General features: G+C 39.7%; 1 protein-coding gene across 3 annotated transcripts in view; it reads left to right on the top strand.

Annotated features, from left to right (window-relative positions):
* Positions 1–15,951, top strand: part of DIAPH1 (diaphanous related formin 1) — a 106,470-nt gene that overhangs the window by 28,930 nt on the left and 61,589 nt on the right. For 2 of the 3 annotated variants that reach the window (XM_025388470.1, XM_025388469.1), the window contains exons 2-14: positions 3,021–3,047; positions 4,072–4,227; positions 7,055–7,156; positions 7,670–7,800; positions 7,993–8,079; positions 8,911–8,974; positions 10,421–10,560; positions 12,095–12,203; positions 12,665–12,775; positions 12,945–13,063; positions 13,700–13,816; positions 14,411–14,526; positions 14,991–15,055. In XM_025388470.1, the coding sequence (XP_025244255.1) occupies positions 3,021–3,047; positions 4,072–4,227; positions 7,055–7,156; positions 7,670–7,800; positions 7,993–8,079; positions 8,911–8,974; positions 10,421–10,560; positions 12,095–12,203; positions 12,665–12,775; positions 12,945–13,063; positions 13,700–13,816; positions 14,411–14,526; positions 14,991–15,055 (1,344 nt within the window). The remainder of the gene's footprint in view (positions 1–3,020; positions 3,048–4,071; positions 4,228–7,054; positions 7,157–7,669; positions 7,801–7,992; positions 8,080–8,910; positions 8,975–10,420; positions 10,561–12,094; positions 12,204–12,664; positions 12,776–12,944; positions 13,064–13,699; positions 13,817–14,410; positions 14,527–14,990; positions 15,056–15,951) is intronic. The other variant, XM_025388471.1, reaches the window with a different exon arrangement.

Genomic DNA, 15,951 nt, shown 5'->3' with positions numbered 1-15,951 from the left:
GAGTTCTCTTGGATATAGTATGCAGAATGGATGTGGTATGGGGCAGATGGGACTGAAGGCAGGGAGATCAGTTAGGAGGCTGTTGGAGTAAATCAAACAGGAGACAATAATGGTGTGAACTTAGGTAGTGCTAATAGACATGGATGGAAGAGAGACGAATCAAGAGTCTGTAGGCAGAAAGAGCAGGTTGCTGGTTTCCCCCAACACTTTTTTTTTTTTTTAACTTAAGCTTCAGCTGTGAACAATTCAGCTGCCATTCTTTAGACTCAGGTTCTGTTATCTGCGTTACATCCATCCTAGAGTTGTTTGCTTGTTGCTTGGTTCTGAGGGAACTCTTTGAGTTTGGGGGACAAGATTTTGGAAGCAATTGCTCTAGGAGCAGGTAAGTTCAACCTTGGCTATGGTAACCCAAATCGTATGCATTCATCCCTTTTGTGCTTGTTTCACCTTCTGTATGCCAAGGGACTTAGGGGTGGTGACAAAAGGAACTATGTTGTTGGTTGTCTTGGGTGGTGCTTTCTGCCTCATCATCCTTCTGCCTTGCTTCTATTATGTAATCAGAACACATGAAGTAACTGTAAATTCCATGGACATTTTCTCATGGCAAGATTCTCATGGTTTGGGTGAGTGATTAGCCCTCAGCCAGTGGAAGCTTGACCTGTTCTGGACAATGGAGGTTAAAGTTTGTTTGCTTATTTGTTTTATTTTATTTTATTTATTTTTTTTGAGACAGTCTCCCTCTGTCGCCCAGGATGGAGTGCAGTGGCCGGATCTCAGCTCACTGCAAGCTCTGTCTCCCAGGTTTATGCCATTCTCCTGCCTCAGCCTCCCGAGTAGCCGGGACTTACAGGCGCCCACCACCTCACCTGGCTAGTTTTTTTGTATTTTTTTAGTAGAGATGGGGTTTCACCGTGTTAGCCAGGATGGTCTCAATCTCCTGACCTCGTGATCCGCCCGTCTCGGCCTCCCAAAGTGCTGGGATTACAGGCTTGAGCCACCGCGCCCGGCGTTTGTTTTATTTTATTTCAAAAGCACCAGGTTGGTGAAAAATGGACGAAGTATACATTCACAGTTTACACTGGATTGAACTGAATTGTGTTATATGGGGAACGTGAACATAATAATGTAGATTTTTCTGGTCTGTAAAAGAGGAAAAATAGCTTTGTGGCAGAAACGGAACTAGTTTTTCATTAGTTGGGGAAGGTTACTCAAGAAGCATTTACCAACTGAGTGTGGTGGTATGCACCTGAAATCCCAGCTACACAGGAGGCAGAGGTGGGGAGATCACTTGAGCCCAGGGGTTCGAGACCAGCCTGGGCAACACAGGGAGACCCTGTCTCTTTTTTTTTTTTTTTTTAAAGAGATTTACTGTACACTTCTAAGGACATTAATGAAAAAAAAGTTGTTTAAAATTAAGCAGGATGAAAAAAAAATTCCCACTTTCCCAGACTTGCTCATTCAGACTTTATTTTTTTGCAGGGGGTTGGGGGGCAGGAGGGGTAAAGTATTACATGTATGCAGAAGAGAATGTAAAACGTACAGAATAATTATAAACTAGACAGTCATGTGATCCATGTCAAGACACAGAATATTGTAAACACCCCAGAAGCTGCTTTGTCCCCTTCCGCAGTCACAACCCCACCCCACCCACCCCAAGTAACCACTGTTTTGACATTTATGGTAATTATTTCCTTTATGTAATAATTTTACATCGCAAATAATACAGTGTTACATGTTTTTAAGCTGAATGTAAATGAAATAATTCAATATTATATTTATGAATAGCTGTAAGTTCATTCACTTTCTTTGTGAAATTGCTTTCCTTATACCAATATACCAGTATATTTGTCCACTCTCCTCTTTTAGTTCACATCTTTCATTAACTCATACACAATTATTTGTCTTCTGGTTTGTTTAAGCAATAAATCAGACAACTTTTGTCACAATAATATCTGTCAGAGTGGCCGGCTGGCCATAAACACTGTAACACCACCATCTGAAGGGCACTCCCAAGAAGGTGTCTACTTTTGCCATTCTCATTGGCCTTATGGTGTTTCAGGACAGCCAGATTCACCTTCTTCTCATGCTTACTCTTCTTGGGAGTAGTGTAAAACTTCTTTTTCTTAGCCCTACCACAAAGTCTCAAGATGAAGAGTCGAATCCTTTTGAATGCTGTAGTCAGACAAAGCACATCCGCCTTCCAGTTGCTTGCCAGCAAAGATCAGTCTTTATTGGTCAGGAGGAATTCCTTCCTTATCCTGGATTTTGGCCTTTATATTTTGTTTTATCCAAGGGTTCAACCTCAAGAGTGATGGCCTACCCCTTAAGGATTTTTATGAAAATTTGTGTTTTGGTGATGGTTCCAATATATCCAGATGACGGATCAGAAAACCCTACTCTTGATGACCATTTGCATTGTTTTCTGTTTTACATGTCATAGTGTTACTATGAACACTCTTGGTATACACATTCCACTACATATGTGCAAAATTCAGCAGGATAGTTACATAGAAATTGATGTGTTGCGTTGTAGTACATGTGCATATTTAACTTTACTGGATAATGCCTTACTGTTTTCCAAAGTGGCTATAGCATTTTATAGTACCACCAAGAATTCCTGTTGGTCTGTGACTAGACGGACATGAACGTTTTTTCTAGTCTTGGGAGTGTGAATTGATATCTCACTGTGGTTTTAATTCGCATTGCCTTATTTACTATGAAGTTGAGCATATCTCATAAGTGTATCGGTCATCAGATTCGGATTCTGTTCAGTTCTGCGTCGTGTTCTTTTTTTCTTTTTTTCCTTTTTAAGAGTCATATGTTAGTAACCTTAAAATTCTTCCTGCCCCTTACTTGAGGGAATGTGCTAAGGAATACTTTGATAGAAATCATTAGCTTGTGGAAAGTAGCTTGGATCCTTTCAACTTCTCTCCCTTTTTTCCCCAACCCGTCTGGTGTTTGGGAGGTTTCCTTGTACTTCACTGATTTCTTTCTTCTCCCTCCTTTTTCCTGTTTCCTAGACTCTGAAGCGGCTCATGGCAGATGAGGTAAGGACATTTTGTTTAGCATGTGCATGTTCTAGCTCATTGCCTACACTATAATATTTACCAGTTTTCATAACTTTGACTTTCTGTAACTTATAGTGGTGATATGGCTTCTACTCAGTATCTCAAGGCTTTTTTCCTAACTCTTTGCTCTGTGTTTGGCCCATTGCACGCATTTCCATGGACCTTCATTGTCTTCTGAAGTTAGGCATGCTTTTTAAACTTCAAACTGACTTGCAGTCTGAATGCCACTCATATCACTTGAAGCTCTATAATACTTACAGATAATTACTGTTATTTTCTAACGAGGAGAGCTGATAAGCTATTGCTTATTGGGGACTCTTTGATGTAAGCATTGGTATTTGAGATTTGAGGAATGGCTTGTTAGCATTTGTTTGGCAGAGAGATGGCATATATACCCCTGAGGTACATTGCATTCTTTGCTGACGAGATGTCATGTAAAGGGGATTTTGAAGAATATATATGGAACTTTTGCTGCTTACATTACCCAAGTGCTGTGGAGTGTACAAATTCAAGAGAAAGGAATGAATCCTGACTTTAAGGACACGTTTATCCTATGTGGCTTATATCTATTAAATTCTGTAGTAATACCTCTTTAAGGGAGGCATCTTCTGGGGTCCTAGCAACATTTATTGTTGGGTAGCTAGAAGGAAACAAAGGGAATTTTATTGATAGAACTCTGTCATGAGAGGCTTTCAGTTCTGTACTACTTTACAAGACTTAGAAATGGTAGGGGAGATCAAGAACAGTGTTCTATTGTAAAGAGGTTTGAAATCTTAATACTTTGGTTCTGTTATCTTTGAACATAGATGAGAGTACAGAGTCAGTATGCTAAGTTAGATAGGAGGAAGACTGATTTCTTCTTTTCATGTCAGAAGAGTCTTGAACTGCTCGTGAACCAGAGGAACCATGCCTGTGTAAGAGGTTAAAGGGGTAAAGAATTTGATGGGTGGTTTGTTATGTAAGTGAAAATGGATCACTGCTAATGCTTTTTTCTGTTTCTCAGCTGGAGAGATTTACCAGCATGAGAATTAAGAAGGAGAAGGAAAAGCCCAATTCTGCTCATAGAAATTCTTCTGCATCATATGGGGATGATCCCACAGCACAGTCATTGCAAGATGTTTCAGATGAACAAGTTCTGGTTCTCTTTGAACAGATGCTGGTAAGTTTTCCATTCCCAAAATGTTGCTTCTTCCTGGGAATTTATGGGCATGGTGGGCTCTTTTTGGTGCATAGTTCCCTAACTAGCACTTTATTACAAAGAATTCCAGGCTTAACATGGAACTTTTTATATTAACCCTATAATCCCATAATTAGGAACTAAATATACAAATACCAGTTCATCAAATTGGAATCTGTATTTGGAAACATCCGATCACTGTCTTGTTCATGTCCTTCTGCCCAGCAACACTTTAGCCACAAAGACATAGTGGACCATCTCACCCTGTGTGCCAAAGATGGTAATATGGAGACCACCTTTGGGTTAAGCCAGAGCAGATAAAGTGTTGAAGTATTCACAACAAACTCTGTATAAAGGAGAAACTGAGAATGGAATATCATTTGCTCAAGGTCCTGTATTTAGTGGTGAATCTGGAAAGAAAATACATAGAATTGCTAGAAGACCTTTAAAGATTGTGTCTGAAGTCAGCTAAGTAACGAAGTATATGTGCATGTGACTTACTTTGTTTTCCTCAGTGAGGAACACCGAATAAGGAGGGTATTCAATGAGTGTCCGTTAGTGGTAAGTCTTGGAAAGTTTTGATGAGTACAGGATTTCGTAAGACCTGTATATTGCATGGATATGTGATCTCAGATTCAAATAGAGACTAGTGGCAGGCCTAGCTTAATTAAAAGCTTAGGTTTAAAATCCTTAGCACAGGTCCTGGTACATAGTAAGCACTCAACTGGTACTACCGTTATTATTTTTCAATGAATCTTTCAGTTTGTCTCTTAATATTCCAAGTACATTAAGAGTGTAAAGAGTATGGTCTATCAGGATAATCTCTTGGCCTTGGATTGCAAGTTTAAATGTCTCTTGGGCCAGGCAGGTAGTATAAATAAGGTAAGCAGGCTAGACAGAAGATGACAAAATAAGTGGGGAATGTGGCAAATTGAAGAGAGGCTTTTGGCATTTTTATTAGAAAAGCCAGCCACAACTCAGTTCTAGTAGGTGGTTGCATTCCAGTTGGGAATACTTGCCTAGGAGTGCCAGATATTTCTATTTTTCAAAAGAAGTCAGAAATCTGTAATTTAAAAAAAAAAATAAATCTTGAATAACATCAAATATCCTAGTCACTATTTGAATTTCCCCAATTAGGTCATTTTTCAAACACTAGTTTGTTCAAATCACAATTCCAAATATAGTCCACTGTACTGATATTCTCAATTTTCATTTGAACTATAGGTTTCCCTTCCTTTTTTTTTTTTTTTTTTTTTTTTTGAGACAGAGTATTGCTCTGTCGCAAGCAGAGCAAGACTTACAACCTCCGCCTCCAGAGTTCAAGCAATGCTCCTGCCTCAGCCTCCCAAGTAGCTGGGATTACAGGTGCACACCACCACGCCCGGCTAATTTTTGTAGTTTAAATAGAGACGGGGTTTCATCATGTTGGCCAGGCTAGTCTCGAACTCCTGACCTTGTGATTTGCCTGCCTCGGGCTCCCAAAGTGCTGGGATTACAGGCATGAGCCACTGCACCTCTTTTTCTTTTATCCTTATTATTGATACTAAAAAAAAAAATTTTTGAAGAAACCATTTGTTTGACCTGTAGAGTTTCCCACAACATGAAATTTGATGGTTGCATCCATTGGAGCTGTTTTACTAGAGATCTGTATTTTTATGTAAGGTCCCCCAGATTTAAAATGTTGAGCTAGCCAAGTGAAACATTTTATCTTTGGATTTGACTTAACTTGAGGGCCACCATTTTGTAACTTCTATGTTCAGTTTATCTGCAAGAGGAAAAATGCACCTGGCTGGCAGTGGTGGCTCACACCTGTAATCCCAGCACTTTGGGAAACCGAGGTGGGTGGATCATGAGGTCAGCAGTTCAAGACCAGCCTGGCCAATATGGTGAAACCCTGTCTCTACTAAAAATACAAAAATTAGCTGAGTGTGGTGGCGGGCACCTGTAATCCCAGCTACTCAGGAGGCTGAGGCAGAAGAATCACTTGAATCTGGGAACTGGAGGTTACAGCGAGCCAAGATTGTGTCATTGCACTCAAGCCTGGGTGACAGAGTGAGACTTCGTCTCAAAAAAAAAAAAGCACCAGGAATTAAGTCACAAAAACTTCAGATTAATTTTGCTACTTGCAGAAGAAATAGAATACATCCCCCCATCCATATTTTTCTCAATTCAATTAACATTCTGGAATTATTAGGGCTAAATTTGTGCCCACCGAGGTACTAGACTTGGACACATGGTTGTTATATATGTAGAAGGATCAAACAGAGCCTTTCCCCAAACATACATCAGATTATGTCTGTCAAGGTATCTCTGCTTTATCATAGAGTTTCCAATTCTTTCTTTGTGGGAAAGGAGTTTGTACAGGGACTGAGTTAACTGGGGGTAATGGGTTTGTACGCCCTAGAGTTGGTGCAGAGTTTGCTGCTGTTGATTTTGCTTGTGTTTAGATTATGCCATTCATCCAGTGCTTCAGTCTGAAGAGATTTTTAAGGTCCATCCTTGATGCAGAAAGCATTATGTGTGGTTTTCTTTCAATAATACAAAATAAATCTTTCATTTTTATTGAGTCCATTTTTCTTAGAGAAAGAGTGTGTATATGTCTATAGAGATTTATACTAAAATGTTAACTTATCTTTGAGGAATTTTCATCAGCTGTAATAGCTTAAATTTCTAGGGATCAAAAAGATTTATTTACTCAATAAGCATTTTACATGCTCAACTCTTCACTAAGCATACTAATATTAAACACTAAAAATTTGTAAGGAATTTGAGGCAATTTTGTTTTTTCTCTTTTTTCTCCCTCTCCTAGCTGGATATGAACCTGAATGAGGAGAAACAGCAACCTTTGAGGGAGAAGGACATCATCATCAAGAGGGAGATGGTGTCCCAGTACTTGTACACTTCCAAGGCTGTGAGTCCTGGGGCAGGTACCCATGACATGGGAGACTGTGCCCTTGTCTTGGACCTGTTTTTTTTTTTTTCTGCCAATTTTATGTAACATTTTATGTCTGCATCAATTCGGTTTCATTATATTATATAAGCCTATTCACTTTTTACTCTCTTACTTAGTTACCATGCTTACATACTTTTTGCCTGGTTAAATTTTCATGAAGTATGTAAATATAGGGAATGGGATAGGCAGTTCTAAGTCTCACGTATTTTGGTGGTATGCGAGATGGGTATCTGCCCTGATAAACGTGGCCTGACGTGGTGTCTCACTGCTATAATCTCAGCACTTTGGGAGGCTGAGGCAGAAGGATCGCTGGAGCCCAGGAGTTCGAAATCAGCCTGGGCAACGTAGTAAGACCTTGTCTCTACTAAAAATAAAAAATAAAAATAAAATATAAACTCTATTGACTAATGCTAGTCCCTAATTTATGACTGGGTCCACCATTACTAATCTCTGTCTCTGCCCCCTGTCCAGGGCATGAGCCAGAAGGAGAGCTCTAAGTCTGCCATGATGTATATTCAGGAGTTGAGGTCAGGCTTGCGGGATATGCCTCTGCTCAGCTGCCTGGAGTCCCTTCGTGTGTCTCTTAACAACAACCCCGTCAGGTGAGGATTCTGAGGAGGTAACAGGAGTAGGAGCCGAATGTTGGATTTCACTGGTGGTGACTGACGATCAAAGGAGCCGGGGAAGTATGAGAATAGTCTGAATTGGGAGTAGAAAGTTGTCAGGATAAACTTTGTTTGGCAAATAAGTGTTTATTAATTTGATATTGCTTTGCCTTTCTCTGTTCCCTACAGTTGGGTGCAAACATTTGGTGCTGAAGGCTTGGCCTCCTTATTGGACATTCTTAAACGACTTCATGATGAGAAAGAAGAGACTGCTGGGTGAGGATTTCCAAGTCTTTGCAACTTCAAGTTGGAGAGTCATAGGGGACTTTGCTGTTTGCTCTGAAGTAGAAAGTAGAGTTAAATGTAAAGTCGTGGGCTAGGGGAATGTACTCTTAACTGAGAAGGGGTTTATCATAGTGGTGACTAGAGGATGAATGATGATTATAGATATAGGAAAGGGAGGAGGAACTTAAATTTCATGTTGGATAACTCTAATATATACCATATAATACTATTAGTCTCCCAGCACTGGTTCTTTTTCAATCTGGAAATAAAATCTGATTTAGTGCTGCCCTGTAATCTGGTCTGGCTAATATCTATTTGGAAGTCTTATAGTATACTTGGAACTAGTATTGTGGCATTCTTCAAGATTGGAATAATTTTAGGTATACCTTGGACTCTCTTAGGGTACCTTGAAGCCAGCCTGAAGCAGAGTACTTCTGGAATCTTTCTGAAACAAAATAATACATGGCCAAGACCTGCATATATCTTCTCAGACTTGAAACCTCTAGTAGTGAGGCAAGCAGCAATAGATGGGATGTTATCCTGATAGAATTTAGCACTCAGGAGCCTAGGGAGAGTTAAAAGGAAGATTTTAATTTAATACTTAATTCTTGGATTACAAGAGGATCAGCCAGATTTTTTGACGGTGAAGATCCCTTTTCAGTTATCTATTTTCTTCAGTGTTTCTGGGCAAAGTGCTATTTCCTAAAATTTTACTCATCTACTAGATGGGGCTATTATTCCTAAGAATCTTGTTTGCAAGATTTAAAATGGGAAAGGGGTAGAGAATAAAGGGACCTCACTAATTATGTCTTCTATGTACAGGAGTTACGATAGCCGGAACAAGCATGAGATTATTCGCTGCTTGAAAGCTTTTATGAACAACAAGGTGAGATTTTTCCCATTCTCATTCCAAACCCCATCTGGACGCCTGTTCTTTCTCTTCTGTTGGCAAACCCGAAAGAGAAACTAGGAATATGAGGTTCAGGACTTCTGGCTTTCTCTTTTAGTATCATAACTGTTTTTCATTGCCACGTATACATGCTTCTATGGATATTTTTTTCTCAGTTCTAACTTCTGTTTCAGAGGACAGGCTCAATGTCGTTTCTCTTTCTTTACTTTCTTTTTTTTTGTTTGTTTGTTTTTTGAGATGGAGTCTTGCTCTGTCACCCAGGCTGGAGTGCTGTGGCTCAATCTCAGCTCACTGCAAGCTCCAGCTCCCGGGTTCATGCCGTTCTCCTGCGTCAGCCTCCCAAGTAACTGGGACTGCAGGCACCCGCCACCATGCCCGGCTATTTTTTTATTTTTTATTTTTAGTAGAGACGGGGTTTGACCATGTTAGCCAGGATGGTCTCGATCTCCTGACCTTGTGATCCATCTGCCTTGGCCTCCCAAAGTGCTGGGATTAGTTGGGATTACAGGCGTGAGCCACGGTGCCCGGCCTCTCTTTCTTTACTTTCTTTTGCTAATTCTTGAATTTCCTGACCCGTAGTTACTGTTTTTGCAATATTTGCTTTATTTCCTGTTTCTTTTTTCTTCTAGACTGGTGCTCCATTTTTATCTTCTTTTTGTCTGTTTAGTAATTCAACCCAGGGAGCCCACAATCATGTGCCTCTGAGGACAAATCTCTCTCGTTGTTTAATTTTGTTGTAATTAACTTATTCCATTGGATTAGGAGGAAGAGAATTAACAAGAAACATATAAACCAAAGACTTTTATTCTTGGAAGACATCTAATTCTGTCGTACCTCCTAGAAAATTAGTTTGGTATGTTCATCTCTAAGTATATTGGGAAAAGTATTCTACCCCTGTATTAGTTTTCTAGTGTACCACAAAATTAGGTGTCTTAACAGAAATTTATTATCTCACAATTCTAGAAAGGCTAGAATTTCAAAATCCAAGGTATCAGCAGGGTTGGTTCTTTCTGAAGCTGTGTGTGATAATATGTTCCATACCCCTCCTAGTTTCTGGTAGCTTGCTGGCAATCCTTGGCACTCCTTATCTTGTAGATGCATCATCCTGATTTCTGCCTATGTGATCACATGGTGTTCTCCCTCTGTATGTATCTGTATCCAAATTTCTTCTTTTTATAAGGACACTGGCCATATTGGATTAAGGACCCATTCTACCCCAGTATGACTTCATTGTAGCTTGACTAATTATATTTGCAATGAGTATATTTCCAGATGAGGTTACATTTTGTTACTGGGGGTTGGGACTTCAACACTGGAATTTAAGAGGACACCATTCAACCCATAACAACCCAACCCCTAAACTTGTCCCCAGTTAGATGCTATCATCTTTCAGACTCCTTTCTTTGTTCTTGGCCCTACCAGTTTGGAATCAAGACCATGCTGGAGACAGAAGAAGGAATCCTACTGCTGGTCAGAGCCATGGATCCTGCTGTTCCCAACATGATGATTGATGCAGCTAAGCTGCTTTCTGCTCTTTGTATTCTACCGCAGCCAGAGGACATGTATGTGACTAGAATCATTTTTCTTCTCCATTTTCAATTTTATCATTTTCTCTTAGTTTAGAGGACAATTGAATTGGTTGGGTATCCCGTCGGTCATAAATACTAGGTAAGATTGTGTTTCTTCCCAGAAGTGAACACTAAGAATCTTAACATTTAAGAACAATTCCTAAGTGATGGGTGCTATCCTGAATGTTCCACTGGTTATCAGAGGTATAGCAAAATGTCTCCGATATCACCATTAATGTCTGTATTGTCTAGGATGAGGGTTTCTTTTTACTATTCTTTTTTTTTTTTAATTCAGAAGTGACACAATGTTATTTTTAAAATTCAAACAATATAGAAGTATATAAAGTAAAATTTAACCGCCTCATCCCTTTGCCAAATCCTGTTCTGCAGAGACAATGACTGTTAATGGCATGGAATAGTCTCATAGAAAGTTTTCTAAGCATAGACAAACATATTGCATTCCCTTGATTCTAGACATCTGCTACCACAAAAGATAGTATCTTAAGAGCTGAGGAATGACACTTATGCCTATAAAACCAACTGCATATATAGGATAGATTTTTATTATTGAAGAGGGATTTGGTTTAACGAAAGCTTAATCATTCTTTTCAACCTCTTTCTTTTTAATAATAGATGTTGGACATTTCTTCTATGTCCATACTTACAGATCTACCTTATTATCTTTAGTGGCTATTTAGTATTCCATATACATGTATGTATGGCCTATAATTTATTTAACAATTTCCCTGTTGCTGGACTTAGAGATTTTTTTTTTTTCTTTCTTTTGAGACGGAGCCTCGCTCTGTTCCCCAGGCTGGAGTGCAGTGGCGCGATCTCGGCTCATTGCAAGCTCTTCCTCCCGGGTTCAAGTGATTCTCCTGCCTCAGCCTCCCAAGTAGCTGGGACTACAGGAGTCCGCCACCAGGCCTGGCTAATTTTTGTATTTTTAGTAGAGATGGGGTTTCTCCACATTGGCCAGGCTGATCTCGAACTCCTGACCTTGTGATCTGCCTGCCTCGGCCTCCCAAAGTGCTGGAATTACAGGCGTGAGCCACTGTGCCTAGCCAACTTACAGATGTTTTTTAAAGCAGATTTCTGTATCTGTTCTAGGTGATCGTTTTTACAAATGATACTACAGTGAACATCCTTGTGCATATCTTCTTTCACATTTATGCACGTATATTGGATACATTTCTAGAAGTAGACTATATGTTACATGCATGAGAAATTGATTAGTACTGTTAAATGTCCCTCCAAAAGTTGTATCAATTTATACTTTGTGGAACAGGGCACTTGATTTGGTATTTATGGATAGGAGCCTAGGGATGGATTGTAGGGAATGCATTTCCCTGAAGAGATGGTCCTTAGCTTTCAGCAGTTTCTGGAAACTGAGTGGTGACAATAATAATGTGAGAAATCTGGAACACTAATAATGTCCTGTTTCCTAAGTGGTCTGTGCCCCTGTGTAATCTACTAATTTGTGTTAGAGTACCTGGAAAGTTCTCTCCATTTCCTTTCTCTTGGGCAGGAATGAAAGGGTTTTGGAGGCTATGACAGAAAGAGCTGAGATGGATGAAGTGGAACGTTTCCAGCCATTACTGGATGGATTAAAAAGTGGGACCACTATTGCATTGAAGGCATGTATAGCCCCTGAAACTGGGCCCGATAATAGAATTCAAGATGGACAGACAAATCCATTTGACCTTTTAATAAAATACATGGAGTGACTCCCAACTATATATTTTACATTTCAGAATCTGTTATGAAGGGAAAATGATGAACCTTCTTTCTAAGAAGGTAAAGAATGAACTGTTTTCCTCATTATGAGATGGAAAAAGGCATGATATATATTTACAATCTAGGAAAACCGAGACCTACAATAACATACTGTCAAATCCTTGGAATCCATTTAGAGTTTTAGGCTCTCCAGTTCTGTACTCAAACCAGGTCTCATTGCTATAGTAGAAAAGTCATTTTTAGAGTTTTTGGACTGTGTCTTTCAAGTTGTATTTGGGGACCTAAGAATGCATGTAAAGAAAATGGATTCTTGATCTCCAGGAGTTAGCATTGACGTAGCTGCTGAATTTTCTTATTTTAGGTTGGATGCCTACAGCTGATCAATGCTCTCATCACACCAGCTGAGGAACTTGACTTCCGAGTTCACATCAGAAGTGAACTGATGCGCTTGGGGCTACATCAGGTGTTGCAGGTAAGATATTACACTTCATTAGAAAGGCTAGACTGGTTCCTTCCTGCTCTACAGCTCCAGTCATCCCTGGGATAATTCTGGTTTTCAATTAAAAACCAGGTTGAAAAGCTTAGGTTTCTAACCACAGAGGATACTTTTGGGTTTCCCTAACTTCTACTTTTGTTGATAGGACCTTCGAGAGATTGAAAACGAAGATATGAGAGTGCAACTAAATGTGTTTGATGAACAAGGGGAAGAGGATTCCTATGACCTGAAGGGACGGCTGGATGACATTCGCATGGAGATGGAATATCCTTTTACTGACTAGGTTCAAGACAGATGAGACATTCATTGTATTTAGTTCCCTGATCCCTGTGTGGAATGGTTTGGGAGATGATGACTCAGAACAGAGCATCGGTCTTATGTGTCTTCTCATTAAATAAGGCAGATGTATTTTTATTGCTGCTGGCTTTACTTACCTTATCATAGACCAGGGAAGTCAGTAAAGGTGATCTGAGGGTTGTTGAGCATGGAAGCCATCAAAATCTGTAAGCTTCCTAGAATGTGATAGCTTAGCTTACTAAGATGTAGAACTGGCTTTTAGAGATGTTTGAACTGACAGAGGGAGTAATTTAGTAACCTGTTAATATTTTCAATAAGTGACTTTGAGGCAGTTACCTCTTAGTTTCTGTCTACTGCCTGATCTTCAAGCCAGTTACTTACTAGGAAACCTCTGTGTGTATAGTACCACCCAACTCACTGGTCCCTTGACTAAAGAACGTTTTAGAGAGCTTAAAGTTTCTGGTGATGTTTACAGGAAGAACAGCCAGTAGAATGGAAGTAGTGTCTTGCTACTTTTTCGTAGCTTTTTCAAGAGTTAAATAAGCCACCTGTCAAACATAATTTCTACATATTTGCTTTCCTTAGCCTATTCCCCTTTTCCACTGACTTTAATGAAGTCTTTCAGATTCTCTTAAACACAGTGAAGGATTCAAAGGCAGAGCCACACTTCCTTTCCATCCTGCAACACTTACTCTTGGTCCGAAATGACTATGAGGCCAGGTAAGATGGTGTGCTTATGGGAAGTTTTGAATTCGAGCCTAAGTGGAGAGAGTGAGTTCCTTAAATTCAAAGATTGTTCTATAAAGGGAGAAAGTAAAAAAGACCCAAGATTAGGGTTCATTAGTCACAGAAATAAAGGAAGTTGTCTTATTTCTTTAATCCAACTCAAAGACATCCCTATGGAAGAGGTCACAGTGTATAAGGTGAAATGCCCTTCTGTTTTTGGAGGGGAGTAGGTAAATAGGATGAAGATGATAGCAAAGAGAAGTGGCAATTTAAAATTCTTTCTAGTTTCCTAGAAGTATAGATTTAGCAATAGCACTATCCATCACAGGAAGGATCAAACCCAAATTTTTAGATGGGAAAGTGTTGGCACTAGGAGCAGATGGCAAGAAGTTTTGATTATCTGAAGTAGATGGGGTAGGGTAGCTGATGTGGAAAAAGGAGTTTTCTTAGCATGGCAGTGATACTTGTATTAACTTTACAAAAATTTTTCCAGGTCTCTTAGTTGTCAAAGCAGTTTTCTTGGTCCTGAATACTTCTGAAAATTATATTTTGATTTTCCTTTGGTGACCCTGTTTTATTCTCTTGTAGACCTCAGTACTATAAGTTGATTGAAGAATGTATTTCCCAGATAGTTCTGCACAAGAATGGGGCTGATCCTGACTTCAAGTGCCGTCACCTCCAGATTGAGATTGAGGGATTAATTGGTAAGCATACTCTTCTATCTGTCTCTCCCAAGTATTGCTTCTTCCTTTCATTTTGCATCTTGTTTCAGTGAAAATGTCAGAGAAGATACCTTTCCAGTCCCCAGATACTTCCATTTTTGTCGTTTCTTAGGTTTAATAACCAGCATTTTTGCTAGGAATCTATAGGTCTTTAGTTTATTTTTACATAAAACACACACCAGCACCTTTTGCAGGAACTCCTGGTGGTCTCAGAGAGTCAAAAGTATCACTCATAGGCATTCTTCATGCCACCCAGCATGGTGGCCTTACCACACACTCAGATTACATGTTGAACTTAACCGAAAGTTTCATGTCTTTGTCTAGTGCAGAACATTAAGAAAGATAATAAAAATGATCAAAAAGACTGTTCTTTGGAAGGGCTTAGGTATGAAATAAATAGACCAAGAGAATTAGGAGCTTTACTTACTGACTCTTCTTCTTTTCAGATCAAATGATTGATAAGACAAAGGTGGAGAAATCTGAAGCCAAAGCTGCAGAGCTGGAAAAGCAGGTGCATATGAGAGACCAAAAACATGTGTTTGAGTATATCTTTCTTTGAGCATTATTGTTTTCCTGATCTGTGAGACAGTTTTTTTTCTGTGGTATTTTGGAAGCGTTTAGCACCCAATAGTGTAGTGCCCAGGGGAAACCTTTCCAGTGTAGGTTAGTCATTGGAGAAAATGATATGGATGTCTTCATGAGGAGCTCTAGTGGCGGGCTCGCAGTTCTTGGGCTACTGGGCAGGAAAAGAAAGACAGATGATACTCATATAATAGTAATGGCACTCTCAGGTTTGCTTGGCATTTTAGGCCTCTTACGCTTAGAACAATAGGAACTAGGGTCCTTAGAACAGTAGAACTAGAGGATGTCAGAGTTATCTTTTTCTCTTCAGTTGTTAAGAACTCTTATTGTGGTTAATAGGGTTTTGATCCTAGAGAATATTGGGATTGTACTATCATGACTGTCCTATTTAAATACCTTTAAAATCTTATTATTTGTTTTTAACTATAAAAATAGGGAATCTATGGAAATGAACCGATTCCCCTCTCCTTTAACCTTGATTGTTTTATTTTCATTTTATTTCTATTTTTTTGAGACAGAGTCTCACTCTGTCATCCAGGCTGGAGTGCAGTGGCGTGATCTCGGCTCACCGCAACCTCTATCTCCCGGGTTCAAGCTATTCTTCTGCCTCAGCCTCCCAAGTAACTGGGATTACAGGCGCCCACCATCATGCCGGGCTAATTTTTGTATTTTTGGTAGAGGTGAGGTTTCACCATGTTGGGCAGGCTGGTCTCGAACTCCTGACCTCAGGTGATCCACCTGCCTCGGCCTCCCAAAGTGCTGGGATTACAGGTGTGAGCTACCGTGCACAGCCAGACCTTGATTTTAAGATCAGAATCATGGTGC

Source organism: Theropithecus gelada, chromosome 6 (assembly GCF_003255815.1).
Source record: "Theropithecus gelada isolate Dixy chromosome 6, Tgel_1.0, whole genome shotgun sequence".
Taxonomy (NCBI): Eukaryota; Metazoa; Chordata; class Mammalia; order Primates; family Cercopithecidae; genus Theropithecus; species Theropithecus gelada.
Note: the sequence above shows the minus strand (reverse complement) of the source record. Positions and strands in the feature narration are given on the sequence as shown.